The sequence below is a fragment of the Callorhinus ursinus genome, unplaced genomic scaffold (assembly GCF_003265705.2).
Source record: "Callorhinus ursinus isolate GAN/ISIS: 27379988/994484 unplaced genomic scaffold, GSC_fseal_2.0 scaffold116, whole genome shotgun sequence".
NCBI lineage: Eukaryota > Metazoa > Chordata > Mammalia > Carnivora > Otariidae > Callorhinus > Callorhinus ursinus.
In genome coordinates, this window is record NW_027397178.1 from 291,795 (window position 1) to 319,349 (window position 27,555).

The 27,555-nt window shown below is 45.9% G+C and overlaps 2 protein-coding genes across 4 annotated transcripts in view; one reads left to right on the forward strand and one right to left on the reverse strand.

The window, feature by feature from the left end:
• The window catches only part of TEP1 (telomerase associated protein 1), a 38,200-nt gene extending 27,102 nt beyond the window's left edge, over positions 1-11,098 (forward strand). For 2 of the 3 annotated variants that reach the window (XM_073889732.1, XM_073889733.1), the window contains 22 exons: positions 384-624; positions 823-946; positions 1,802-1,926; positions 2,053-2,152; positions 2,365-2,520; positions 2,666-2,878; positions 3,138-3,291; positions 3,394-3,606; positions 4,196-4,356; positions 4,596-4,709; positions 6,082-6,189; positions 6,556-6,688; positions 6,780-6,856; positions 6,963-7,095; positions 7,235-7,371; positions 7,517-7,641; positions 8,703-8,846; positions 8,988-9,087; positions 10,019-10,124; positions 10,230-10,435; positions 10,555-10,659; positions 10,878-11,098. In XM_073889732.1, the coding sequence (XP_073745833.1) occupies positions 384-624; positions 823-946; positions 1,802-1,926; positions 2,053-2,152; positions 2,365-2,520; positions 2,666-2,878; positions 3,138-3,291; positions 3,394-3,606; positions 4,196-4,356; positions 4,596-4,709; positions 6,082-6,189; positions 6,556-6,688; positions 6,780-6,856; positions 6,963-7,095; positions 7,235-7,371; positions 7,517-7,641; positions 8,703-8,846; positions 8,988-9,087; positions 10,019-10,124; positions 10,230-10,435; positions 10,555-10,659; positions 10,878-11,000 (3,098 nt within the window). In that variant the 3' untranslated portion in view covers positions 11,001-11,098. Of the gene's footprint in view, positions 1-383; positions 625-822; positions 947-1,801; positions 1,927-2,052; positions 2,153-2,364; positions 2,521-2,665; positions 2,879-3,137; positions 3,292-3,393; positions 3,607-4,195; positions 4,357-4,595; positions 4,710-6,081; positions 6,190-6,555; positions 6,689-6,779; positions 6,857-6,962; positions 7,096-7,234; positions 7,372-7,516; positions 7,642-8,702; positions 8,847-8,987; positions 9,088-10,018; positions 10,125-10,229; positions 10,436-10,554; positions 10,660-10,877 lie in introns of those variants that run through there. The other variant, XR_012377169.1, reaches the window with a different exon arrangement.
• Positions 11,099-14,590: 3,492 nt separating this feature from the next.
• Positions 14,591-24,204, reverse strand: PARP2 (poly(ADP-ribose) polymerase 2). The gene is made up of 16 exons (XM_025884552.2): positions 24,069-24,204; positions 22,938-23,090; positions 22,545-22,615; positions 21,892-21,942; positions 21,578-21,674; positions 21,069-21,144; positions 20,102-20,204; positions 18,770-18,929; positions 18,371-18,509; positions 16,784-16,847; positions 16,570-16,704; positions 16,077-16,204; positions 15,837-15,936; positions 15,347-15,445; positions 14,980-15,104; positions 14,591-14,859 (listed from the first exon to the last, which is right to left on the reverse strand). Exons 1-16 carry the CDS (start codon positions 24,109-24,111, stop codon positions 14,700-14,702), a joined length of 1,704 nt encoding a protein of 567 aa, XP_025740337.1. The 5' UTR covers positions 24,112-24,204; the 3' UTR covers positions 14,591-14,699.
• Positions 24,205-27,555: the final 3,351 nt, after the last annotated feature.

Below are 27,555 nucleotides of genomic sequence, written 5' to 3' on the forward strand. Positions count from 1 at the left end.
GTGTTCACGGGGGCGTGTTGGGGGTGGGGCAGGAGGTATAACGCAAAGAACAGTTAAATTTCTGTTCCAGGCTGAAAATGCCAAGAGGGTAAGCAGGTGATTTTCAGGGGGACCTTCTGCCCAGATCTCTTAGATCAAAGGTTCTCACAGGCATAAAATTACCTGGGAACGTTGTTCAAATTGCAGATCTCTGGGTCCCCAGATTCTGGTTCCCTAGGTCCAGAGTGGGGCCTAAAGCTTTGTACTTTTAACGGGTATTCCTGAAGTAGGGCCAGAAGGCCTCAAGACTTAACATTTTAGACACATCATATGACTGTATTTGGTCCTGGGGTTAATGGGCGTCCAGGCTGGCTCCCCAGTGATGGTCTGTATCTTTTCCACAGCTTCCTCAATCCCTGCAGACAAACAAAGTCTTCCTGAGGCTGACACTGCTGTGTTTCACTTGTTCCTGAGGCAGCAGGCTCCAGTCCTCAGCCAGTACCCCCTGCTCCTGCCCCAGCAGGCAGCCAACCAGCCCCTGGACTCGCCTGTTTGCCTCCAGGCCCCACAGCTTTTCCGGCGATGGCGCCTCCAGCTCACACTACGATGGCTGAATAAACCCCACACTGTGGAGGGCCAGCAGAGGTAAGGCCCATGGCCCCGGATGCTGGTAAGCTCTCCAGAGAGCAAGCTACAGCCCTTTCTGAAACTGGAGAAGAAAAGACGGACCAGAGTCCCCATCAAGAGCAGGGGGATTCAGGCACAGGAATGCAAACGTGAATTTCCGTTCCCTTCCTTCCCCGAATTCCTCATTTCCTTCCTTTCTTCCTACTCTTTCTCTAGCTCCAGCCTGTCTCTGGCAGTTTCCTCATCCCCCACAGCAGTGGCCCTCTCCCCCAGTGGGCAAAGAGCTGCCGTGGGCACTGCCAATGGGATGGTTTACCTGTTGGACCTGAGAACCTGGCAGGTAGGACACTCAAGGTGGGCAGAGTTTGTCTCCAGAAAAAGCCTCACAGATTGCCCTGAAGACCTTAGCGAGCCAGCTCCACCTGTTATCACCCTGTTTGATTCAGCAACTTGTATTTCCCTCACATCAGATCAAAGGTTTGGTGTTAAGTCAATCACGCCTTCCACATTATTTGCTGAGCACCTTCCATTCAAGGCTGTACTAAGGCTGTACTGTGTTAAGCATTGCAAAAACACAGGGCTAGGACTTTGTCTTTGCCCACCAAGTGGTCAGTTTTGTTGAAAGATATGACATGCAAGGTGAAAAGGAACCAAAACATAGCCATGTGACGTAGACAAGAGCTGAGTGCATTGGGTACTTCCAGGAGAACATGGGACAGGCAAGGGCATGCATTCTAGTTGAGTGAAAGGCAGAGGGGAGAATGCTTCCAGGAGATTGCTGGGAATGATTGCAGCAGAAGGTTCTTAAGGGAAGGTAACAGCAGATTAGGCTGGAGAGGTGGGTCCCACAGCCACAGCCACTCCCTCTCTCTGCCTCCCACCCATATCACGCCCTACCGCCATGTATATATGCATGCATACATACAGACCCATCAGAATCTTCTGTGACTTGAGGATGCATATGGGGTTGGGAGGAGGGGAGAAGAAGTGGCCCCACTTGAACCAAGGCTTGGCCTACATCTGGAGTGGGGTGCAAAGCTTTTCACTTTTAATAAGTGCTCCTGATGTGGGACCAGAGGGCCACCCTTTCTCCAGCCCTTCTTGCCTTGGCCTCCTTTTTGGTTAGAGCTTGATGTAGCTGGACACTGGGGATCAGGGGAATGTCCTGAGCGTGCTTCCCTGCTCGTTCTCATAGGAGGAGAAGTCTTTGGTGAGCGGCTGCGATGGGGTCTCCTCTTGCTCATTCCTCTCAGACAGGGCCCTCTTTCTCACTGCCTTTGATGGGCTTCTGGAGCTCTGGGACCTGCAGCAAGGTTGTCGGTAAGGGGCCCCTCCCCCATGTCTTGGAGTGAGGGCCTTCTCTGCTTGTTGGGAGTCCCCCGGGGCAGGGGAAAGAGGTGGGAGGTCAGGGGGTCCCAGAAGTCTAACTTTGTCTACCTGGGATAGGGTGCTCCAGACCAGTGCTCACCAGTACCAAATCACCGGCTGCTGCCTAAGCCCAGACGGTCGGCTGCTGGCCACTGTGTGCCTAGGGGGATGCCTAAAGGTAATGACCAAGGGGCAGTGGTAGTCAAAGTGGCCCTAAATGCCAAGTCAGCCCCGTGAAGTTGTTCTCTTCGTGTGGCAGAGCTGTTGACTGCTTGGCCTGGGGAAGGCCTTTCCTGCTGAGGGCAGGAGACTGGACAAGGTGGCCTCCGGAACTGAGAGGTCAGGCATCTGTACTGGGCACCTAGCTTTCTCTCCTTCTCTCTCCTTCAGCTATGGGACACAGTCCATGGGCAGCTGGCCTTCCAGCACACATGTCCCCGGCCCCTGAACTGTGTTGCTTTCCACCCAGAGGGGCAGGTCATAGCTGTAGGCAGCTGGGCTGGCAGCTTCAGCTTCTTCCATGTGGATGGGCTCAAAACCACCAAGGTGAGAAGGTCCTGTGTCGCCCTGGGGGAGGAAGCCCAAGAGGGTGGGAGCTGAAGATACGGGTTGACGGACGTCCACATTCTGTTTCACTTTGGGTTTGTGTTGAGAGTAGGTCCTCACGTTCCATTTCTGCTTCCTCGTGTAGGAACTGGGAGCCCCAGGGGCCTCTGTCCGTACCTTGGCGTTCAGTGTGCCTGGGCGGGTTGTGGCTGTGGGTCGACTGGACAACATGGTGGAGCTGTGGTCCTGGCTCGAGGGGGCACGGCTAGCTGCCTTCCCTGCCCACCATGGCAGTGTGGCTGCTGCCGGGTTCCTGCGTGCTGGGCGCCAGTTCCTGACGGCCGGACAGGATGGCAAGGTCTGGTGGCAGAGTGCTGGTGGTAGGTTAGGAGGAGGGGGGAGGAAAGGCCTATTTGGGTGAGGGTGGAGCCTTTGTGGGGGAGAGTGTGGAGGAGCTTCGCTGGTGCAAGCTGCAGGGAGAGGGGTGCAGTGTATGCATGGGCCGCCCTCAGGAGAAGAGGGGCGAGGACTTTACGGGGGAGGAGGACTTTAATGGGGGTGGCTCTCACTCTGGGGGTGGAAGTGGTATGTTTTTAAGTCCTGTTCTTGGCCCTCAGGTTCAGGTGTGGTCTGGATCTCTAGGTCGGCCCCGGGGGTGCCTAGATTCCCTCTCTCTCTCTCCTGCCCTCTCTGTGGCTCTCAGCCCAGATGGTGATCGGGTGGCCGTTGGGTACCGAGCAGATGGCATCAGGATCTACAAAATCACTTCAGGTACTGGAGAGGGGATGGGGTGTTTGAGCCTTTGGAAAGAGCCTCCCCACCCTGAACTCCCTTTCCACGTGTCCCGCTCTTTGTTTCTTCCACATGCTCTAGGTCCCCAGGGGGCTCAGTGTCAAGCACTAGATGTAGCAGTGTCTGCACTGGTCTGGCTAAGCCCTAAGGTGTTGGTGAGCGGTGCAGAAGACGGGTCCCTGCGAGGCTGGGCTCTCCAGGAAAGTTCCCTTCAGTCCCTCTGGCTCTTGTCCAGATACCAGAAGCCCGTGTTGGGACTGGCCACCTCCAAAGAACTCCTGGCTTCTGCTTCAGGTACTGCTGGGCAGTGGGCAGCTTCCTTTTAAATATGCTCATACCTTTCCTCCATTTATATGTGTATGTGTACAGGAAACACACGTAATTATTTTTACAACTTTCAAAGTGCTTTTAAATGCATTTCTCTTGCATCATCAGTCTGGACTGTTTCTTCTTGTTTCCAAATCCTGATTCGGGGACCTCTTTGTAATCCCTGTAATCCTCTGAGTTTCTGCCCAGGTGGAGACTTTGCTGTGTATAGGGCTGGGTTTCCCTTACGTTGAGGGGAGAGATTTTGAGGTGAAAATGCAGAGTGGTCTTAGTCCTCTCTAGGTAGGATACTTGGTCCAAGTGATAGTGGTCACTTGAGAAGAGGAGGGTCTGGAGGTGTAGCAGGGAGTTAGACAGCTGAAGAGCCAGAGCTGGGAGTGCCTGGTGTCCCTGTCCCGTGACCTCATATGATGACTGACCCTTGTCACTCAGATTGTCCACAGCCTGTGACTCGCTGTCGTCGAATATCGTGCTCACCTGTGATTGCCTTTGTCCTTGGGGTCCCGTCTCACTTCCTCTTTCAGGGACTCTTCCTTTCTCCCTCTTTCCAATGCAGAAGATTTCACAGTGCGCCTCTGGCCAAGGCAGTTGCTGACACTGGCACAGAAAGCAGAAGACTTCCCCTGTGGCACTGAGCTCCGGGAACATGAGGCTGCCGTAAGCTGCTGTAGCTTCAGCACCGATGGAGGCAGGCTGGCCACTGGGGGCAGGGACCGGGTGAGCCACGGAGGTCTTCCCACCTTGAGCCCACAGCCCCTCTGGGTCCTGGATTCCTCAACAGTCCATTTCCCGTGGCTTCTGAGGCATTTTGGTTTGCCACACCTCCTAAGCTGCTTCTGTCCACCATCCCTTCCTTGATACTCCCTTTTCCCTTAAAATTTCTTGCTGGAAATGGCCCTGATGTTCCTACCTCCCTCCTATGGTCCTGATTGCTCCCTCTCTTGGGACCTATCCAGAATCTCTTCTGCTGGGATGTGCGGATGCCCAAAGCCCCTGTTCTGATTTGCTCCTTCTCTGCTTGTCACCGTGACTGGGTCACTGGCTGTGCCTGGACCAAAGACAACCGACTGGTAAGGGAAGGGGTGGGGGTGGGCAGAGCTCAGCAGGGTTCCTGGGGGAGGACCACACTGCCCATGTCATCCTGTTTCTGACACCCATTTATAGTAATAGTAATAGCTGACATTTATTGAGCACTTAGTATGTGCCAGGCATTGAACTAAGCTCTTCATATGTCTTGCCTCATTTAGTCTTTACAACTCCCTGTAAGGCAGACAGTACTACTATCTCTGTTTCACAGACAAGAATCTTGAGCTCAGATAGATTAAAGAACATTTCCAAGGTCATGTAAGTGATGAGGCTGAAACACTAAATATAAGAAAGCCTACACTCTTAACAAGAATACAGAACTGTCTCCCCAACGGTTTAGGGTACCCTCCCTGCAGTTAGAGCCTACTGCTGTGATTTCTTTGGTCCTAAGGCAAAAAAAAAACCAACCCTCAAATTATGCATTCAAGATTGGTGAAGCCTAGTTTCCCAGTGCACAGTCCCCACACTTCTTAAGAAGAGATGAGAAAGGAGTGAGAATCAGTTGACTAGAGTTGTCATAGTCTGCTCTCTACCCCTGCCTTCTTGGTAGCCGGATCTTTCCTTGGCATTGCAGACTGTTCACCTTTGTCTGGGTTTGTTGACTGACAGTATTTTTTTTTTTTTTTTAAGATTTTATTTATTTATTTGACAGAGAGAGACATAGCCAGAGCAGGAACACAAGCAGGGGGAGTGGGAGAGGGAGAAGCAGGCTTCCCGCAGAGCAGGGAGCCCGATGTGGGACTTGATCCCAGGACCCTGGGATCATGACCTGAGCTGAAGGCAGACGCTTAATGACTGAGCCACCCAGGCGCCCTGACAATAACAAGGACAATAGCCACTCTTTATGCAGTGCTCAATATGTACCAGGCAGTCCTTCATGTAGGTGTTCCAGCCCCACAGCAGCCGTATCAAATAGCTACAGTGTTATTATCCTCATTGACTGGATGAGAATCCTTATAAGGCCCAGAGAGATGAACTTGCCACAGGTCATAAAGTAAAGAATGGTGGAGCTAGGATTTGAACCCAGGACAGCCTATGTTTTTATTTTTTATTTTTTTAAGATTTTATTTATTTGAGAGAGAGAGAATGAGAGATAGAGAGCACGAGAGGGAAGAGGGTCAGAGGGAGAAGCAGACTCCCCGCTGAGCAGGGAGCCCGATGTGGGACTCCATCCCGAGACTCCAGGATCATGACCTGAGCCGAAGGCAGTCGCTTAACCAACTGAGCCACCCAGGCGCCCAAGGACAGCCTATGTTTTTAATCATAAGCCTTAATCCCCCCCCCCCCACATTATAAACCTACCGAAATGCTGGAGGCCTGCTGATAATCCCACTCCTCTAACCTCTGACTATGCAGGTCTCCTGTTCCAGTGACGGCTCTGTGGGGCTGTGGGACCCAGAACGGCAACAGCAGCTTGGCCAGTTCCTAGGTCATCAGAGTGCCGTGAGCGCCGTGGTGGCCGTGGTGAGGAGGCGGTGCAGAGCTCACTGGGGGCCCTGGGAGGGCTAAGGAGGCTTTGGGACCCTGGGTGCATTGGGTATCTAATCTCAAAGGCAAAAGCAGTATAAAGAATGAGATGCCCGGGCCTGGATTAGAGCAGGATGAGGGTGTTGAGACGGAGGGTTGGAGTGAGGGGAGGGAGAGGGCAGCTCGGTACCCGGACCTCGTGGAGGATTGCAGTCGTGAGCCACCCAGCCTGTGTCCCTGGGTTCTCTGCTCTCTTGGACATCTCCTAAGCCTTTAGTGCTCAGCCCTCACCTCAGTGGTAGGAGTCATACTCCCTACGTCCTGCTCAGTGCAACTCTGCTCTGATCCCGTGCTCTGGGGCAGGAAGAACACGTGGTGTCTGTGGGCCGAGATGGGACCTTGAAAGTGTGGGACCATCAGGGCGTGGAGCTGACGAGCATCCCTGCTCACTCGGGACCGATCAGCCACTGTGCAGCTGCCCTGGAGCCCCGGGCAGGTAGGGAAACGTCAGCTCCCTTTTCTTCCCTTCTCCCCCAACCCCCACCCCCCGCTTCTCTCCTTCTCACTTCGTCTCTGTGCCTTATCAGCTGGGCAGCCTGGGTCAGAGCTTCTGGTGGTGACTGTTGGGCTGGATGGGGCCGCACGGCTGTGGCATCCACTCTTGGTGAGTTCCCTGAAAGGACTGGGGTGGACGGAGTGGAGAGGGCAGAGCGGGACAGCCTCCTGTGGCCTTGACCCCCTGTCGTCCCACCTCCATCCTCTCCTCCTAGGTGTTTCAAACACACACCCTCCTGGGACACAGGGGCTCAATCAGTGCAGCCGCAGTTTCGGAGACCTCAGGCCTCCTGTTGACCGCCTCAGAGGATGGTTCCGTCCGGCTCTGGCAGGTCCCTGAGGAAGCAGGTGAGTGAGGCATGGAGAGAGGCAACGTATGAAAGAGGGGTGTGTTACTGGGGCCATGAAGGTCAAGGGTGGCCTGGCATCTCCTCTCATGTCTCAGTGGTGGCCCAGCTTCTAATGCATCACTTCCTTCCTTCTCCAGATGACACATATACGCCCAGGAGTCCTGCAGCCATCACTGCTGTGGCGTGGGCCCCAGATGGTTCCGTGGCAGCGTCTGGGAATCGAACTGGGGAACTAACCCTGTGGCATGAAGCTAAGGCTGTGGCCACAGCACAGGTGAGTTGGGGCAACCTCGGTGCTTGTCTGTGTGACTTCTGCCCCAGCTGTGCGTGGACTGGTATGTTCACAGATGGCTGGGAGGGGAAAGGGGGTTAATCCTGGCTCCTCAGGAGGACTGAGATGGACTTGTTACGCTCACAAGGCTCCGGGCCACATCAGTGCTCTGGTGTGGTACTCGGCACACACCTTGATTGTTCTCAGCGCTGATGAAAAGGTCAGCGAGTGGCAAGTGGAACTGCAGGAAGGTTCGACACCCAGAAATTTCAGGTGAGATGGGGCAGCTGGGTTAATGTGATACGTAGATGGTCTCCCTATACCCCGGATTTTGTGCAAATCACTCCACCTCTACTTCTGAACTAGGTCAATAGGATGTTAGTTAAGTGGGAAAAAGTCCTTGGGAAATTGTTTTTGACTCCCCAAAATAAATAATAATTATGAAGTGCTTCCTTTATGCCATAGCTCTGAGCCAGGCTGTGTGAACCAGATTGAAATTACCTTTTAATTTAGGAAGCATGGTAGAGGAATATGCACTTAAGTAAACCACCAGCAATCAGCAGAGTGATTAGTGCTGTAATGAAGAGAGAGGTCTATATAACTCCCAGAATTTGAGAAATTTATAAAAAGAGTTGCTATTTGAGGTTGGGCTTTAAGGATGAGTAGGACTTTTCTGGACCCATAAGGGAAGGGAATGGTGTTTCAGGAAGAGGAATTGGTATTAACCAAAGGCAGGGAGGCATGAGAGTGCATGGTATATTCTGGGCACAGCTAAGTAGTTGGGTTCTTGGTGAGAGTGGGGGCAGGGGGGGGGGGGAATTGGATTGAAAAGATAAACTGGGGGCAGGCTATAGAGGGCATAGTGTTAAGGATTTTGAGAATAATTATCTACACTTTAGGAAGAGGACTCCAGTGGCAGTATGGAAGATGGACAGTAGTAGAGAGATTTTAGAGGCAGGGAGACCACCTTCATAGCATTGCTCTAGTTCAGGGAAGACATAGTGTGGGCCCCGAGCCAGGCAGGGAGATGAGAAGGAGGAATAGAGATTTAGGCATGTGTTGGCAAGTAGAATCCACAGTGCTTATTGATCAGTTGGAGGTCAGGAGGGAAGGAAAAGACAAGAAGGTAAGAGATTCCTCGTTTGAGCAGGTAAGGGGATGGTGATAATGAATACTGATAGAAGAAAAACAGAAAGAGGAAGAGAATTTGTAGGGAAGGTCATTGATTGTGTTCTGTACTTCGCTCCTGAGGAATTCATGGGGAGCCGAGGGGCCTGAGAGAGGCGGACTAAAATAGGATCTTTCTTTGCCCTTGTACCTTTTGTGAGTTGCAGTCTTCACCTGAACCGAGTTCTGCAGGAGGACTTAGGGTTCCTGACAGGTGTGGCCCTGGCTCCAGACGGTCACTCCCTCCTCTTGGCCGATGCGGGTTTGCAGTTACAGTGCATGAAGCCAGGGGATGCTCCTTCTGTAATCTGGTAGGATCCAAAAAGCTGTTTCCTCTCAGGCCACAGAAAAAGGCAAAGTGGGTTATGAACTTGGGTCTAACTTAGAACAAAACACTGGGGTCTTACAGAGAGATGTTCATGGGTTCAGCCTCTTTCTTTCTTGTAAACCAGGAGCAGCCACTGTTCAGAATGTGCTATGTTGTTGTCCACCCATCAAGACTATGGTGTGTTTGTCCTGCAGCCAGTGGAACCTGGAGGCCTTTTTTTCTTAGTAAGTCCTATGTGAGTGTGTGTTACAACATTGGTCCAGGGCCAGTACTTTTAAAACCCTGGGGCCATGATTGAGGGTAAGAGGAAGGGAAGGGCACTGGTTGCAAATTCCTTTCTCTTCTGTCAACCGGAGCAGCTCTACTTAAGAGCATTCTATAGCGGGTTTCAGCTTCCCTATAAGATTTTATTGATAAAAAAAGGATTCCAGTGTTTAAAAAAAATCATGGGAAACCATCAACGTAGAAGTTTCCTTAATTGCATTTTTTTCTCATGTCTCTCGTCTTGCCACTGCGAGTACTAGAGTCTGGAACAATATAGACACATCTCGTAGATGTTACGTTGGGTGAAAGAAGCCAGATACAAAAGAGTACTTACTACATGATTTCATTCAAATAAAGTTAAAGAAGCAGAGCTAATATATGGTGACACAACTCAGAGTATTGTTAGCTCTGGGGGTGGGGGTGCTCTGGTATTGACTGGGAAGGGTCATGAAGGCACGTTTCTAGGGTGATGGAGATGTTCTACATGTTGACCTGGGCAGTGATTGCATGGATGTATATATATATGGAAAAGTTCTTCGAGATGTACATTTAAGATGCGTGCACTTAGGGACGCCTGGCTGGCTCAGTGGGTTAAGCGTCTGCCTTTGGCTCTGGTCATGATCCCAGGTCCCAGGATCGAGTTCTGGGCTTCTTGCTCAGTGGGGAGCCTGCTTCTCCCTCTGCCTGCCACTTCCCCTGCTTGTGTGCTTTCTCAATCTCTCTCTCTCTGACAATAAATAAATAAAATCTTTAAAAAAAAAAGATTCACACTCTTTACTGTGTCTGAATTACAGTTAAGGAATTGAGCAGCTGAGAGCTGAAACCGTTGCTTTGGCTGGGTAGGGTCAGGTGCTATGACGAGGCTAAACAGAATGGGCCACTCTTTCGTAGAGGCAGAAGGAGTCAGGGGACTTTGAAGAGAAACTTGAGTTTCAGCTGGACTTGGAGAATCCTACTGGGACCTTCGTGTTGGTAACCCAGGCCAAACCGGAATCTGGTGAGTGGGATGGGAGGACCCACAGAGTCTGGAGATGCCTTGTAGGGAATGGTGGGTCTTATGAAGCCGGAAACCCAGCTCTAAGCTCTGTGCTTGAAACGGCAGAGTCCTCGTTTTTGTGTGCCAGCTCTGATGGGATGCTATGGAAACTCGCCAAGTGTACCCCTGAAGGAGAATGGGAGACAGGCAACCTCTGGCAGAAAACAGAAGTGCCTGAAACCCCAACTCCAGAGACAGCCTCATCTGTGAATGACGGCAGCACAGGTGGCTGGTCCCCACCCCCACGGCTGGCGACTCAGCAGCGCAGAAAGGTGAGTTGGAGGGATGGGTCACAAACAGAGGGGAGGAGACTCTCGGTCTGACAGGTGGATGCTTCCTTGACCGAGGAGGGCCCACTGAAAGCTCACTGCATCCCTTCTTCCCCTCCAAGATTCACTCGGGCTCTGTCACAGCCCTCCATGTGCTGCCTGGGTTGCTGGTGACAGCTTCAAAGGACAGAGATGTTAAACTGTGGGAGAGACCCAGTATGCAGCTGGTAAGTGTGTACATGTGTAAGGAGGGTAAAGGGATGCCACAGAGAGCAAACTTGGGCAAAGAATGTACAAAAGAGCAAAATTGTTTTCTCCTATCCTTGCTGTCATGTGCAACTAACCTGTTTCTAAATAAAAGGCATTGCTGCGAGAGAAAAACAAGTTCATAAGGAGGCCCTAGGCTTGTAGCCCTCATCTTGCAGTCTTTCGTTCCCCATTGTAGCTGGGTCTGTTCCAGTGCGAGGCGGCTGTCAGCTGCCTGGAACCTTGGCTGGGCCCCAGCTCTGCGCTGCAGCTTGTGGTGGGAGACACACTGGGCAATGTGTACTTTCTGTCCTGGGAGTGAAGATGCACCACCCACTTGTGCTAGAGATGCAAAGCCGGAAGATACCAGTGGCTACTTTCTTGATTAAATGTTTAAAATAAAGTGTCAGATAATCTCCAGTGCAGTCCTGCCTGTGTTCTGATGTGGATGTGGATCAAGAAGAATATGGATGTTCTCATGTTTCTTTTCTGATTTAACATCAATCCTTACTAGAACCTCAAGAAAGAGAACCAGCTCTTTAATAGATAATCTTTGAAACCAGGCTTTAGAAATCTTATGTCATTTGCTGGCCTGAGGGTCCTGAGTCGCCATTCCTGGCAGGGGGAGGAATGAGTGATGTTGGCCAGCGCTTAGTTGGAACAGAGCGCTGAAGATGTCTCACTTGGTCAAGAAAGAATAAGAGAAGGAAGTGTGGGTTGGCAGTGCCCCCCAGGCAGGGCATTTAGAGAGAACATTAGGTTCCTCCCATAGAAACAGCCTCTTCTGTGCAGAACTAACTGCCCCGATGAGCCGAGAAGCCAGGGCGCTGAGTAGAACCAGACTCCTGGCTTTCACAGCCTCTGACCGAAAAGCACCAGCCACTTGACTTGCACGTTTGTCAATATAGTAATTTGCATTACTGGAAGAAACCACAGAAGTGTAGCTCTCAAATTGAAGTTCACAAAGATTAAAATGCATGGAGAGATGGAACAATCCTACCCATGGACTCACCATGGACTGTGATCCTTTTAAGTTCTCGAAACTTATTTTCCTGTAATTCTATCTTATGGGAGAGGAAGTTGCCTGAGGCTCTTTCTAAGGGTTAGGGAAAGGTTAAAGGTCTTCTATGTCCAAGAATTTAAGGACTTGTATATCATAAGCCTTACAAGATTTTGTCCTAAGATGGTAGGGTTCTCTCAGAGAAATACCACTGCACTCTGATCTAGAAATGAGTTCTGAGGAATTGGGTTGTTGAGGGGTACTGAGTTTTGTTCTCACTTTGCCCTGGTAACAGGTTTTCATGGACAAATCACCTGAGGGACTTTTTCCTTTTTTTTTTTTTTCCTTATTTTTATCAGTGCCCCACCGTCTCCCTCAGCCAGAGGATAAATATATAAGAAATGCCATCAGCTGATGTCTTAATCATAGGTCATGCTTCTGTATTTTCTCATGTGTCTCATGCAAGGGCTCTAAAAATACCTTCTAGACCACCTCCTCCACATACCTTGTGACCAGAATCCAAATTAAGTTTATTTGAAGTTTATGATTTATAATACTACCCAGAAATGCTACAGAGAACCATGGCATGGCATTATCCTAAAAGTTGCTGGTTTCAATCTTTTTACCTTTTGCTTCCCTGAGAGCATGGGCCAAGGACAGGAGGAAGCCCTAGATGTCTGTCTTCTATGCTCTAAAAATTCTACAAAAGCACCTCATCTAAGGCTGGAGGAATGGGGATGGAGAAATTTAAGAAAAGGTTAACTTGACCTTTGCTCAATAGACTCAGCCTTGTTGGCCAGGCCCTCTTGAAGGGTTTTTTTCTGTCTTTCTTATCTTGCAGGTGTACAGCAAGGTCATAGTATAATTGCTGTGAGTGACAATTAAGAAGAGACTCTAGGTAAAAGTAAATATGTGTCCAAGGGAGTTGAAGGGAAAATTAATTTAGGTTGTAGTTTAAACATCTGAGATCGTTGTTTTTGTTTTTTTAAGATTTTATTTATTTGACAGAGAGAGAGAGCCAGAGAGCACAAGTTGGCGGGGGGGGGGAAGGGGGGATGGCAGAGGGAGAGGGAGAAACAGGCTCCCCGCTGAGCAGGGAGCCCCATGTGGGGCTCCATCCAGGACCCTGGGATCATGACCTGAGCCGAAGGCACACGCTCAACCAACTGAGCCACCCAGGCGCCCCAATTTTGATCACTTTTAAGGGCAAGGTGGTTTTTGTTTTTTACTGTTATTTTTCCATACTTTGTTAGAAACAAGTCACTAAGCCCAGCCCCCACTTAGGAGGAGGAAGACTAAACCTCGTAGAGGGAGAGTCAGCGAAGAATTTATGCTATGTTAAAATTACCACAGTAATCGGTAAATCTTGAGGTAGGTTTTTTGAGACTATGAAAGTTATCCTGTTCCACTAATTTCAGCATTCATCCATTGATCTTGATTATAGCAATTATTCCCGAGCAGGCTCCATGCTCTGTGCAGAGTTGGATGCAGGGCTCAGTCTCACGACCCTGAGATCATGCATGACCGGAGCCGAAATTCAAGAGTCAGATGCTCAACTGACTGAGCCACCCAGGCGCCCCATTACTGTGGTTTTCTAAAGATTTATTTCCCTCAAGCCTTCTACATTAATTGAAATCCTTCTGAAAGGATTATTTATCCCTTCTTCCTCATTTTCAAAATGTATGGAGTCATTCATCCACTTCAGTCTTTCTGTGGGTTTCTCACAGATGTCCTTTATCAGGTTGAAGAAGTTCCCTTCCATTCTTTGCTGAATGTTTATCATGAAAGGGTGCTGGATTTTGCCAAATGCCTTTTCTGCATCCAATAAGATAGTCATGTGACTTTTGTCCTACACAGATGGATTTTCATATGTTGAACCAACCTCACGTTCCTTTGCTAAATCTCACTTGGTGATGGTGTATAATTCTTTTTACGTTACTGGTTTAGGCTTGGTAGCATTTTATTGCACATATGTATTCTTAAGGGACATTGGTCTATAGTTTTCTTTCCTGGAGGTATCTTTATCTGGTTTTGGTTTCCTCTTGCCTGATAGAATGAGTTGGGAAGTATTCTCTTCTACTTTTTGGAGAAGTGTGTAGTCTAGTTTTAACAGCAGCACAATATCTCAGTGAGTGGGTATATTTAACTAGTTCCTTATCTAGGATCTTTGCATATAACAATGCTGCACTGACATCCGCTATACAGACAAGTACCTCTGTAGTTTTTAGGTCAAAGGGTATATTTTAAATTTTGATAGATATTGGTAATCTGGTCTCTAAAAAGTTACACGCTACTGTTTTCATTTAAATAACCTTTACTGTTATCTAAGGAAGTATGGTGTACCTGTGTGTGTGTGTGTGTACGTACGTGTATTTGTGTTGCATGTGTTTACAAATAATCAGGAAGTCTTTGGATCTGACCTGGACTTTGGTACTTCTTAGGTGGAGTAGGGCATGTCAAAACTCATTCAATTTCTCTCCTTTCCTCCCTGAGATGTATTTAGGGTTAGTGACAAGTCCTCTAAGTGCTTCCAGATTTTTGGACATCTGCTGAACCCTAGGATAAGTGGTGGGAGACCTGGTCTGCAGTTGGTAAACAGGGTCAAAAGGCAAGTTAGAAGATTTGGATGGGGGCAAGGGAACAATGCAGCTTCTGTTGTCTCTACCCTTCTTGTAATAATACCCAACAAATTCTAGATTGCAGAAAAACTGACTTAAATGGGGAAAAGCATCAGTCTCCATTAGCATCCTTCAATGCACAGAGGCTGTTCCGCTGTGAAGGGACAGGGTCCTGAGTAACTTGCAGCTAGCTGTGGGGTACATGGAGCAATGCGTACTTCCTGCCCTGAAAATGAAGTACAAACATGAGAAGAAATATGTGGTTGGAGAAATAAAGCCCAAAGAAGCCAGTGGTAGATTTGTGCTATTTTTATTACATTCAAGATCAGAAAATTCAAAAGTAAAACCTTGCCTATTTTCTTCTTTGAAGATCAGACCTATCTGGTTTATTTAATATTGACATTCACCACAGCTCCAGGAAATTAAACTGAACCTTTAGAAGGTACCGCATAAGGACCTGGTTGGGGTTATAGACAATAAATTCATTGTAGTTGAGGGTATAACCCTCTGGATTCAGAATTCCTGTATCACTTGCTGGTCCTAAGGGTACCGTACTCCCATTCCTGCCAAATGGAAAAAAGTGTGTCAACATCTGCTTCTGGGTCAGAAGTCAGAATATAGAAAGTAGAGAGTCTTATCTGGCCAAAAGAAGTTTTCTGGCCTTATAGGCTCTGAGTACTCACAGGGTGATGAAGGAGGCAGGACTGGGAGCCATCTTGCCCAGTCCCTTGGTGCTGTGTTTGCCCTGAAGTAATCTTTCTGCCTCAGGATTGGCCTCCAGTAGCTCATTACACTGACCCAGAGCGACCTGCAAAGCAAAAGATCTTTAAACACCCACATCCTACTGAGAACCGGATGGCTCTAAGGTCAAACAGAAAAATCCCATCGGTACTTTCTTCCCCTCCTCCTGCAGAGGAATGGAATGGAAATTGCCCTTGGCTCCCCTCTCAAGTTCTCCCAGGTGAACCTCTTGGTTCTGGAGTCAAACTTTTCTCTCTGGAAAAACATGAACTAATAATAAGCTAAAGATCATAAATATGTTCATCTTACCTCTGATAAAAGCAGCAGTCCAGTATCCTTTACTCGAGAAGCAAAGCAGTAATTGGCACTCTTAGAAGACATGTCGGCAAAGTAGATTCCTTTCCCAAACTGAAATATATAAACAAACTTAATCCACTGTGTTAGAAAGGAGGCCCGTATCACTGACCCTGTGTTTCCATGATCTTAAACACATTATAGACATTTCTCCATTTCCCCCTGCAAGTCTTTTCCAGAGAAGCAGGTGTATTGGTGAGTCTCTGCTTTCTGAGGGGGCAGAAGGGATATCTTTAGGAATTTAAAGAAAGAGGGACATAGTAAGAAATGTCAGGGTGTGAAAAAAAAATATGTCAGGGTTATCAGTGAGCTGGTTTAATTCTTGGGAAGGGTACAACCGAATCCTAATCTAAAAAAAAAAAACGGGGGGGGCGGGGAGAAGGACTGAGAAAATTATTGTATCCTTTATCCTTGTGCCTCCTTCCAGGATTCAATTTCTACTCACCATATAACCTGTGATGGGAGCCTCAGGTGGGGCAATTCGAAGCCCGTGGCTCAGGATTCCCACCCAGTTACTAAGCCTGGAACCATGCCACAGCAGCATCCTAGGGAAAAGCCACTATTATGGTACTCTCTTGCTCTCCAGCAGAGATAGGCCAGAAGCATAAAAAAGCCATTTTCTGGAAGTCCCATAACTGCACTTCAGGCAAGGGAATGTCTTCCCAAACCCAAAGCTAAACTGAACCTGTTATGAAGGTCCTCTCTGAAGGCTTCTTTTTCACCCTCCTTCTCCACTTCAAAAACATCCAGTAAGGTCATGGTATAGTCTGTGTGTGTGGGAGCATGAGTAGACTGCAGGTACTGGGAAATCACCTGTGAAAAGAAAGAAATGGCTGGTATGGACTCTACCAAGAGACCAGACTGAGCTGAAGAACCTCAGGGCTTCTGGTAAAAACTGGCAGACTTTCTGCTCCCTAATGGTCTCACAAGACAGTGAGAAAGAGCTCTACCTTCTCCCATTCCTGGTAGCTCTATATAAAAGTTTGCTCTTGGGCAACCCTCTCAGGTCCCTTCTTTCTTCGGGAGCTTTGTACTATCACTCAATAAACCTTTCTTCCTGCTCACAAAAAAAAAAAAAAAAAAAAAAAAAGCTTGTTTTTAACCAGAAGTAGCCACAGAACAGTGATGTTAAGAGGATGGGTCTTAAAGGTAGGAAAATAAATGATCATTTTTCTTACTTTGAACTCATAACTTTCATGGTCTAGAGGGCGCAAGGCACAATGTAGTTTTCTATAGTGTTGGTCGAGTGGGTGTTCTAGGCTTTGCAGCTCTGTCTTCACCAGCTTAATGGCAATTTCAATGTCTCCCAAAGCCTGGCAAGATGAGATACAGGATCAGTGTGTAGGGACTTGGAACCAGAGAGTAATACTTCCCAATCCACACATGTCTCACCTCTAGTAGTTGGACTTTGTCTGATAGTTCTTTCTCTGTCCGGATTAATGGAGGGGTACAGAGTCTAAGGACAGAGATATAATCCATAATCAGTTCTCTAATGGGTGGCCAAAGGCACATGACTAAAAGTAACAGACTAAAGATAAAACAAACACACTGTATAGATTTTGACATCTGAGACTAGAAATGAAATTCTTTTTTATGGGTTCCCTTAATATACCTATATACACAGCTTTATAATTTTGAAAACGATCACTGCAAGTTCAGTTACTGTCCCTCACCATACAGTTGACCCCCTTCACCCATTTCACTCACCCCCAACCCCTTTCCTGTCTGTTCTCTGTATCTATGATTTTTTTTTTAAGATTTTATTTATTTATTTGACAGAGAGAGACAGTGGGAGAGGGAACACAAGCAGGCGGAGTGGGAGAGGGAGAAGCAGGCTCCCCACGGAGCAGGGAGCCCGATGTGGGACTTGATCCCAGGACCCTGGGATCATGACCTGAGCCGAAGGCAGACGCTTGATGACTAAGCCACCCAGGTGCCCCTATGAATTTTTGTTTTGTTTTTTTAGAATCCACATGAGTGAAGTCATATGGTATTTGTTTTTTTCTGTTGGCTTATTTTGCTTAGCATAATACCATCAAGATCCATCCAACCACGTTGTTGCAAATGGCAAGACTTCAGTCTTTTTTATGGCTGAGTAATATTCCATTATATATATATATATATATATATATGTATATATATATATATATACACACACACCACTTCTTTATCCATTCATCTGTAATGAACACTTAGGTTGTTTCCATATCTTGGCTACTGTAAATAATGCTGCAATGAACAAAGGGATGCATATCTTTTCGAATTTGTGTTTTCATATTTTTCAGATAAATATCCAGAAGTGGAATGGCTGGGTCATATGGTAGTTCTAGTCTTAATTCTTTAAGGAATCTCCCTACTGTTTCCTATAGTGGCTGTGCTAGTTTACAATTCTACCAGTAGTATATAAGAGTTCCCTTTCCTCCACATCCTCTCCAACCCTTGTTATACCTTGTTTTTGATAATAGCCAAATCTTGTTTTTTAAGTAAGATATATCAACATCAATAAGGAGCAGCTTGGATATAGTACTGCCTAGAAACAGAAGTAAACCTGCTGACTACTCAGGGTTATTTTTAGGTCACAGAGCTCTATAAAGCAATAAAAAAAATAAAAACAAGAATAAGCATCAGAATATAGAATCAACAAAGATAAAATGTATTTTATATGCCTACTATCATTTGAATAGGAAATACGGAGTTTTATGCCTGAAGCTATTTTACTTGTTGGTTGGATATCTAGACCAAATATTTTCTCTTGGTAACTTCTACTTGGTCAGAAACTATGGTTATAATCAGGCCAGGAGAGTGCATCCCAAACTTGTAAGTTGACTACATAGGCTATCTATAAATCATTTTGGCTCTGTGTCTATCCAACATGATCATTTCATTAGAAATGAGAGTAAAAAGACTATAGTTGCTAGAGTGATGTAGATGGATATAGTTAGGTAGAAGACCAAAGAGAAGTAACAGCACAGGCCTTACCCAAAGTCATGTGGGATTCTGGTGTAGAATTCATTGCAAGCTTCCATGAGAGCTCGTCCATGCTGGCCAGCCCGAATACAGTCCTCAATCTTCTTAAGAGATTGGTAGCCTGCCTTGATTTGTGCCACTGTCAGCTTCCCTGCAGGCCCAGCCAGAGATCATCAGACCCCACAACTAGGGTTCTATCCCAAAAACTGTACTCATGTGCCTACCCGACAAAGACTCTCACCTTTCAACTCTCAAAACAGCTTCTCCTCCCCCACACTACCTCTCACCCCAGATCTCCTTTTTTTTCATTCACAATATTAGCAAGCTTTAAATCATGAAGGTGATGAAATATCCTATTAAAGGAACTAGGAAATACAAAGAGAGAATGTGGGATAGAATCTGAAGTCCTACCGAGTGGGGCTTTCTTGGTGTCATATTTCATTTCTACCATCATCTCTTCCATGGCCTGGACATTACAGATCAACTCTATCAGCTCCTGCACACGAAGATCTAGCTGTGATTCTGGTTTCAAAGGGGAGCTGAGAGATTCCTTTTTTGATTCTTCTTCACTCTACAGCCAAAAAAAAAAAGGAATTACAAAATCTGGAAGGATCTATTTTAAGGTCCCTGCAAGGGCTGGCTCTACAATATCCCTGGCCGGTGAACACCAATCAACTCCTGCTTGAACACAGGCTCATTCCATGTTAACCTAGTTAGAGTACTTGATGTGATTCCACCTTCAGGTCCTCCATGTGCCTCCCATAGTTAAACTCCTGGAACAAGTCTAAAAGGCTCTCCTAATGTGTTGTTAAGTATGTAAAGACAGCTACTATGTCTCAGATCTTCTCATCTTAAAAAGACTAAGATTTTTACATTTCCCCGATACTGTAGGTGACAGTTTTCAGCATCCTGGTTGCAATTCAATTTGTTGAAATTAACTTTTTCAAAATGTGGTATATAACCAGAAGTGAAGACAACTTTAAGTGCCGTTTCATCAGTGTGACTATATATTACTCCTCTCTTGATCCATACACTAAACTTCTGGAAATAGGACCAAAGAAAAGAACTGTATTAAATAATAGAGACTAGGTGCGCCTGAGTGGCTCAGCCGTTAAGCATCTGCCTTCAGCTCGGGTCGTGATCCCAGGGTCCTGGGATCGAGCCCCGCATCGGGCTCCCTGCTCGGCGGGAAGCCCGCCTCTCCCTCTCCCACCCTGCTTGTGTTCCCTCTCTTGCTGTGTCTCTTTCTGTCAAATAAATAAATAAAATCTTTAAAATTAAAAATAAATAAATAAATAATAGAGACTAGAAAGCATATTCTATCTTTAATCTAAAGTCCCTTCAAGATTACTAAGATCTGTGAAAGTTGCCCCTGAGGGAACTGTTACCTTTACTTAGGTGGGAAATAGCAAGACGCAAGATACCCTGATCTGGGCGCCTGGGTGGCTCAGTTGGTTAAGCCACTGCCTTCGGCTCAGGTCATGATCCTGGAGTCCCGGGATCGAGTCCCGCATCGGGCTCCCTGCTCGGCGGGGAGTCTGCTTCTCCCTCTGACCCTCCCCCCTCTCATGTGCTCTCTCTCTCTCATTCTCTCTCTCTCAAATAAATAAATAAAATCTTTAAAAAAAAAAAAAAAGATACCCTGATCTGTTCTAGTCTGGGACCTGATCTAAGCCATTCTGCTAGACTTCACCTTGGTTCAGAGGAAGCAGTTTTCTCCCCAAATGTATAGCCAGAGTTTACCTGAGTATTGGTGGTATAGTCCATTTCTAGCATATCATATTTTCCAGGCACCTTCTCAAACTTCTCACGATCCTCCCAATTGTTTTTTGTTTTGTCAAGGAATCTGTGGGATCCACAATAGTGAGAAAATCTTACAAATAAGGGTCTACTACTAGGAATGGGCTTCTAATTGTTTCTTTAGAACATCTCCAAACGATTTCTTTTTTTCCCCCAACTATTTCTTAGAACTCTTATATCTGACTTCCCAAAAATCTGGATTCTAAATTAGGACCCTGAATGAAAACAAAAAAAGCTCTGGAGTCAATGGGAACAAAAAATGGGAAAAAAGGACTCTTGAGCTTCCCAAAGGCCCCCAAATACCACAAAAGCCTTTGAGATTTTAGACAAAAGACCCCTTTCTAATCCCTTTCTCTGGAAGATTCCCAGAGACCAGAAAGCTCTGCCTCCATATCATAGTGAAAGAAGTTTTAAAACTCTAACTGAATATTCTCATCCCATCCACTTTTCCCAAATTTCCTTAATTGTTGGTCATGTGCTAAGTGTATTAGATTCTTCTGTTTTTAGTCAATTTCAAGGTTCCAGGTGATGTAATCATTAACTAAGGATGCAGTTTGGTGTCCCAGTCATAGAATTTCACGGTGGAAATAACATTAACATCGAGGCCAAACCACACTTACTATAAAATTCTTAAAGAAGATACATCCAAGAAGAATGGTATTTTTTTGGTACTCATTTCTTTCTTTTTTTTTTTAAGATTTTTATTTATTTATTGAGAGAGAGAGAGAGAATGGTAGAGAGAGAGAGCATGAGAGGGAAGAAAGTCAGAGGGAGAAGCAGACCCCCGCGGAGCAGGGAGCCCGATGAGGGACTCGATCCCGGGACTCCAGGATCATGACCTGAGCCGAAGGCAGTTGCTCAACCGACTGAGCCACCCAGGCGCCCTTGGTACTCATTTCTTAGCACTTACTTCTTCTGAAAGATTTCCTTGGCTTTGCTGAGGTCCCCTGAACAAGCCACCAAGCTGTGCTGCCCCATTTTCCCAACTGCAAAGCAAATGCCACACATAAGATGGTTTCCTGCCTCCCAATCCAAGTAGAGTTTTCTCAAGTAATAAGCCAGCTCTCTAAGGTCTCCTTGCTTAGTATTTGACAAATGGGCAGGAAGGGGAGAGGGAAATTACGGTAAATGGGCCCAAGAAACTGATCCTGTTGATATTAGTTACCTCTAACTGCCACAGTCCCGGAGCAGCATTAGCAGACCAAATGCAGGACACTTCCCAGCCTCAACAGGCTGCTCTTAGTTTTTCCAGTGGGAACTTCCTAATGAAGATGCTCGCTATTTCCCACTTGCAAGCCCCTCCCAGGTTATAAAGCCTCCATTCCACCAATTTAAACCCAGAGGATCTTCTGGTTACTCACTAACCTGTTTCTGCCTTTCCGTATGACAAATCAGAAAATCCATAATAAGAGTCATTACCTCGGCCCCATCTCATCCAAACGCTGAAGTGCCTCTGGGCATCATCTTCTAACAGCTGAATCAAATAGTACTTGTTGTTGTTGAACTGAAGGTTGGTCTATGGTAAGAGAAATACGAACATAAGAGAGAGGTTTACAAATGGAAGCCACATAAACTGATGTCTTCCTTGGTCACAGGTACCAGCAACTGCTGTAAGAAGACTACTATAAGGCTAGTACCAGGGACTTCAGAATTAAAGATACGGGCACTGGGGTACTCTCATCAGTAAGTACCAAGAAAAAAATTCCCACACATAGAACAGTTCCTCCCCTTACCTGATTTAGCATGACATAATAGACATCATTCCCTTCACAGTACACATGGGCCTAGAGAGAGAAGGAAAACACTGACGTTAGTATAGTCTCAGTCCTCATGAGATCCTTAGTCATGCTCTAAATTTTATTGTCTCAAGGTGTCATTCTCCAGCACTACCAATATCTACCTTCCAGGGAAAGAACTGCAAAGGGATGTTCTTCTACACATAACGTGTTATTCCTATAATGAAAACATGTTGCTTTTTTTTGTAATTACAGAAAAACAAATGATTCTAACAGTTAAAGGAAACCTGCTCCAAAGGAAGCCTTTCTTCTGTATTCTTCAAATCGTTTTCACATTCATCAGTAACTCATGCCATACCAGAGCACAGTTTCTCATTAGAACAAAGATGGTTCTTCCTTGATAATGGCATAATTTGCTAACTGAGAAAGAGAATGAGGTGTGGAAAGCTGATGACAACCCCAGAAGTTAAAAAACACCGTGATTATTAACACCAAACTCCCCCACTCCCATATGTTAGCCTTGGAGACAATCACTAGTAGTATTTTGGAGAGGACTCCTAAAATGAATACTAGCAGTGTTCTGGACAGGAATCCCAGTAGCAAAAGAACATCTGATCTCTGAGAAATCGACAGGCAAAGGAGTCTCTCACCTTCCCCACCTTGGCTGTGCACTCGGGGTCCACGGGAACTTTGCCCTTTAACAGCAAGGTCTTCACAGACTCTGAAGGAAGACAGATACGTACTACAGCTACTTGTATGGGAATCAAAAACAGTTATAATAATAAAGTTATAATAAAGTTCATAACGAACTTTACCCTTCCCAAGCAATCCTGATCTGTCCAGGTCTCAATCTGTCTAAACTACATGAAACTGAAGATTCTGAGAAAGGAGATTTGTACTGTGGTATGCCCAAAGGATAGAGAATTATATGTTCAAGAAAGGAAGAAGTAAGAGTTGAAAGAACAAGGCATCCCTTGCCCTCACCCCTCCCATAGACAATCCTGCTAGGCCATATCCTTCCTGGCCTACCACTTGAAGCTGACCTTGCTTGTCTTCTGTCCTGTCATTATTGGCCTCTCCTCCAGTCACAGGCTCCTTTTTCACCCCCTGCCTCTGGCATCTTCGAGTCTTCTTAGCAGGAGGAGGATCTTCTATAGCTGTGCTGCCATTATGAACTCTTCCAGCTTCATTTAATGCTACAGAAGCCATGGGCACGAAGAATGGGCAAAGAATCAAAAGAAAGAGTACCCACTGAACACAATCCTACTTTGAAAAAACATCATCTTTTTAAAGAAATGGTTCAAGATGGTTTTGTAAATTTACAAAGAAATAATAACTGCCATGCCACTGTTCTTGACAATAGTCAGAAATCACTTCCTAAATTACAATTCTAGCCAAATTAAAATAAAATGAAATAAAATAAAATGGAGCCCCAGGGCTCTTGTGAGCCCATAGCCCGAGGCATGAGTGTCAGACTGCTTATCTCTGTTTACTTGTGCCCCCAAACTTTCCCAATACCTATCTTCAAACTACCTAAGGTGGTATGAGATAATGGTTAATAGAGTGCTCTGGAATCTGTCTCTAGTTTAGAGCCTAGCCCTGTCTCCAACAGCTGTGGAAACTTGTAGAAGTTATTTCATCTCTTTGTACCTCCGTTGCCCCAACTGTAAAATCCAGAGGATGACAAAATACTACCTAATTTATAGGATGGACCTACACATTTGTAGGATGGATGCATTTAAGAACATAACACACAGAGTATAATACTCATCAATTCTAAGACCTGAATTTTACTATCTTTGAAACTGGGATGCACTTACAATGGATGACATATAAACAATGAATCACGTTTTAATTGGAAGCATTTTCTCCTTTCCTAGTTACACATAAAATAATAATGCATCTTTCAATAAATTTTTTTTAATTGGATGACATTAAGTATTTAAAATACTGCTGGCACTGTGTTAGTTACTACAGGTCCACCAGCCCTTATACACAATTCTGTAATCCAAAAAGCTCTGAAAACCGAAATTTAAAAAGTTTAGCACCTAAACTAGCTTGATAGCCAAGGGCGGGTCGGGGGGCGACGGAAGGGGAGGGGCTAGAGCAGAGGGCCCCGTTCCCCTTCAGACTCGCCGCCGCGCAGCGTTCGCCCCCTACAATGTGCACCGAACCTCGGGCCCCGCCGCTGCGCGTCCCCCGCCGTCGGGCAGCCATGGAGCCGGAACGTTCCCGTCAGCAAGCCTCCCCCAGGAATTGTCCACCTAGAGTCACAGGGCGGGAACACAGCGCGCGTGCGTGCGTCCTGAGAAGACACGTACAAGGGACAGGGGAGGTACTCCCCGCGATATTTGCATGTTGCTATGTATTGTGGGAAGTCACCATAACTGATTAATGCATTTAGGTGAGGGGGCTTTATAAGTGCTTTTTGGGGCCACCGTTTCCCATAGGGCGGAGGGAAGCTCATCGCTGGGGCCACGAGCTGAGTGCCTTCTGTCACTCTACCCCATGTCCCCTGGGAAGGTCTGAGACTAGGGCCATAAAGCGACCCTAACAGGGTCCTCCCTGAGTTTCGGGGAGGTGAGTTCCCAGAGAACGGGGCTCCGCGCGAGGGCGGACTGGGCAGGAGATGCCATGGACCCCGCCCTCCGGGGCGGGGCCTGGCGGATGCCTCCTTAGCCGGAGCTTGGAACAGACTCACGGCCAGCGAAGTGAGTTCAATGGCTGAGGTGAGGTACCCTTCCCGGGGGCCTCATAACCCAATTCAGACTACTCTCCCCCGCCCTCTTTTGAAGAAAAGCTGAGGACAAGAAGGAGCTTACGAATCCAGGAACGCGTAAAAGGCCACAGGAAAATGCAGAGCCCAGGGGAGAATGCAAGCAAGCAAGGGTAAGGAAAACTTGGAGAATGCTAATGATCTTGGGAGACTTTGAAGAGAGAAACTCAGGATGGGGTGGTAGCAGCGCACTTAACAAGCAGGCCTCTGACTCAACCACCGAGAACCCCTGAACCTGAGGGCCTGCATTTGGACCTTGAGGTAAGGAAGGGGTCTCTTAAGACACTGAGTAAGAGAAAAATATTGATAAATTTGATTTCTTAAAATTAGAGTTCTGTTTATAAAAACAAAATTTAGAAAGAAGAAAACAAAATTCTTATTGTTTGTATGTGGTTTGCTTGTGAATATAAAAAAATCCAGAAGAAACTACAAGGTAAAATTTTTAACTCATTAGAGAGGTTTAACAAGGCTGATAGAAAATAACATATAAGAATAAATTGCTCTTTATAACGGAGCCTCAAATTTTAAGAAATGGTAGCATTTAATATAACATCAAAGTCTATCAAATACTTGGAAATAAATTTGACAAAATATAGGTGCTCAGCAAATGTTTGCTGGACTGGATCAGATTAGTTATTTCTTTCCTTGGTAGGTCAACATCTGTTGCATCTAATTTAATTATGGCACAAATAAGCTAGACTGGTCTAAAAAGCATTAATTTGGAGGTAGGAAAATGCAGTAAAAATGGAAAATTTGTTAAAAATACTTTTAGAGCTTTGTGTACTAGACAGAGTTTTAAGTGCTTTAACATGTATAACGTCATTTAATCTTCAAGTTTATAACACCTAGAATTTATTTGGTGATTACTATGCTACGAGCTTTACAAACATTATTTAATTCTCACGACAACCCTGTAGGGTAAGCATTATTATTGTCCCCATTTTATGCTAAGGAAGCTGAGCTTTAGAAAAATGTAAGTAATTTATTCAAGCTCACATAGTATATTAGTTTACTAGGGCTGCCATAACTGTCATAGACTGGGTGGCTCAAACAACAGAAATTTATTTTCTTAATTCTGGAAGCTAGAAATCCAAGATAAGGGTGTCTACAATGTAGGTTTCTTCTTTTCCTTTTTTTTAAATTTAAATTTTTAATTAAAAAAGATTTATTTATGTATTTATTTATTTGAGAGAGGAGAGAGAGTGAGCACAAGCAGGGGGAGTGGCAGAGGGAGAGGGAGAAGCAGACCCTTTGCTGTGCGGGGAGCCTGATGTGGGCTCCATCCCAGGACCCCTGGATCATGACATGAGCTGAAGTCAGATGTTTAACAGGTTGAACCACCCAGGCGCCCCTAGGTTTCTTCTAAGGCCTCTCTCCTCTCTCCTTGGATTGCAGATTGCTGTCTTCTTCCCTGTCTTCCCATGCATTGTCCTCCCTCTGTGTTTGTCTATGTCCTAATCTTGTCTCCTTATGAGGACACGTGATACTTGAAGACCCACTCATACGACCTATTTTAGCTTAGTTACTTCTTTAAAGGCCCTACCTCCAAATACAGTCACATTTTGAGCTCCTGATGGGTTAAAACATATACATTTTTTTGGTGGGGGTACACAATTCAGCTCATGACACACAGTTCATAAGAGGCAGGACAGATTTAGGTAACTCCAAAATTTGTTCTTATCCACTAAGCTATTGTATTCGTCAAGTTTCTTGGCAGTAATTATCATCCCACACACATTTTTTAAAATTTATTTTTATTTTTTCTTCTCTTTATTTAGTTGTGTGTGTGTTTTTTTTTATGGTGATCAGAGAGAATTCTGAAATATATTTTTGAAGATACAACTTCCTATAGTCAGTTACAAAGTAAACGTAATTAAAATGGTATTTTTTCTTATTAACATATATTGTATTATTTGATTCAGGGGTACGGGTCTGTGATTCATCAGTCTTACACAATTCAGTGTGCTCACCATAGCACATACCCTCCCCAATGTCCATCACCCAGCCACCCCATCCCTCTCACCCCCCACCACTCCAGCAACCCTCAGTTTGTTTCCTGAGATTAGGAGTCTCTTATGGTTTGTCTCCCTCTCTGGTTTCATCTTGTTTCATTTTTCCCTCCCTTCCCCTATGATCCTCTGTCTTGTTTCTCAAATTCCCCATATCAGTGAGATCATATGATACCTGTCTTTCTCTGATTGACTTATTTCACTTAGCATAATACCCTCTAGTTCCATTCACGTCATTGCAGATGGCAAGATTTCATTTTTTTGAAGGCTGCATAATATTCCATTGTATATATATATATACACCACTTCTTTATCCATTCATCTGTTGATGGACATCTAGGCTCTTTCCATAGTTTGGCTATTGTGGACATTGCGACTATAAACATTGGGGTCCACGTACCCCTTTGGATCCCTACATTTGTATCTTGGGGGTAAATACCCAGTAGTGCAATTGCTGGGTCGTAGGGTAGCTCTATTTTCAACTTTTTGAGGAACCTCCATACTGTTTTCCAGGTGGCTGCACCAGCTTGCATTCCCAACAGTGTAGGAAGGCTCCCCTTTCTCTGAATCCTCGCCAACATCTGTCGTTTCCTGACTTGTTAATTTTAGCCATTCTGACTGGTGTGAGGTGGTATCTTATTGAGGTTTTGATTTGGATTTCCCTGATGCTAAGTGATGTTGAGTGCTTTTTCATGTGTCTGTTGGCCATTTGGATGTCTTCTTTGCAGAAATGGCTGTACATGTCTTCTGCCCATTTCTTGATTGGATTATTTGTTCTTTGGGTGTTGAGTTTGGTTAAGTTCTTTATAGATTTTGGATACTAACCCTTTATCTGATATGGCATTTGCAAATATCTTCTCCCATTCTGTCAGTTGT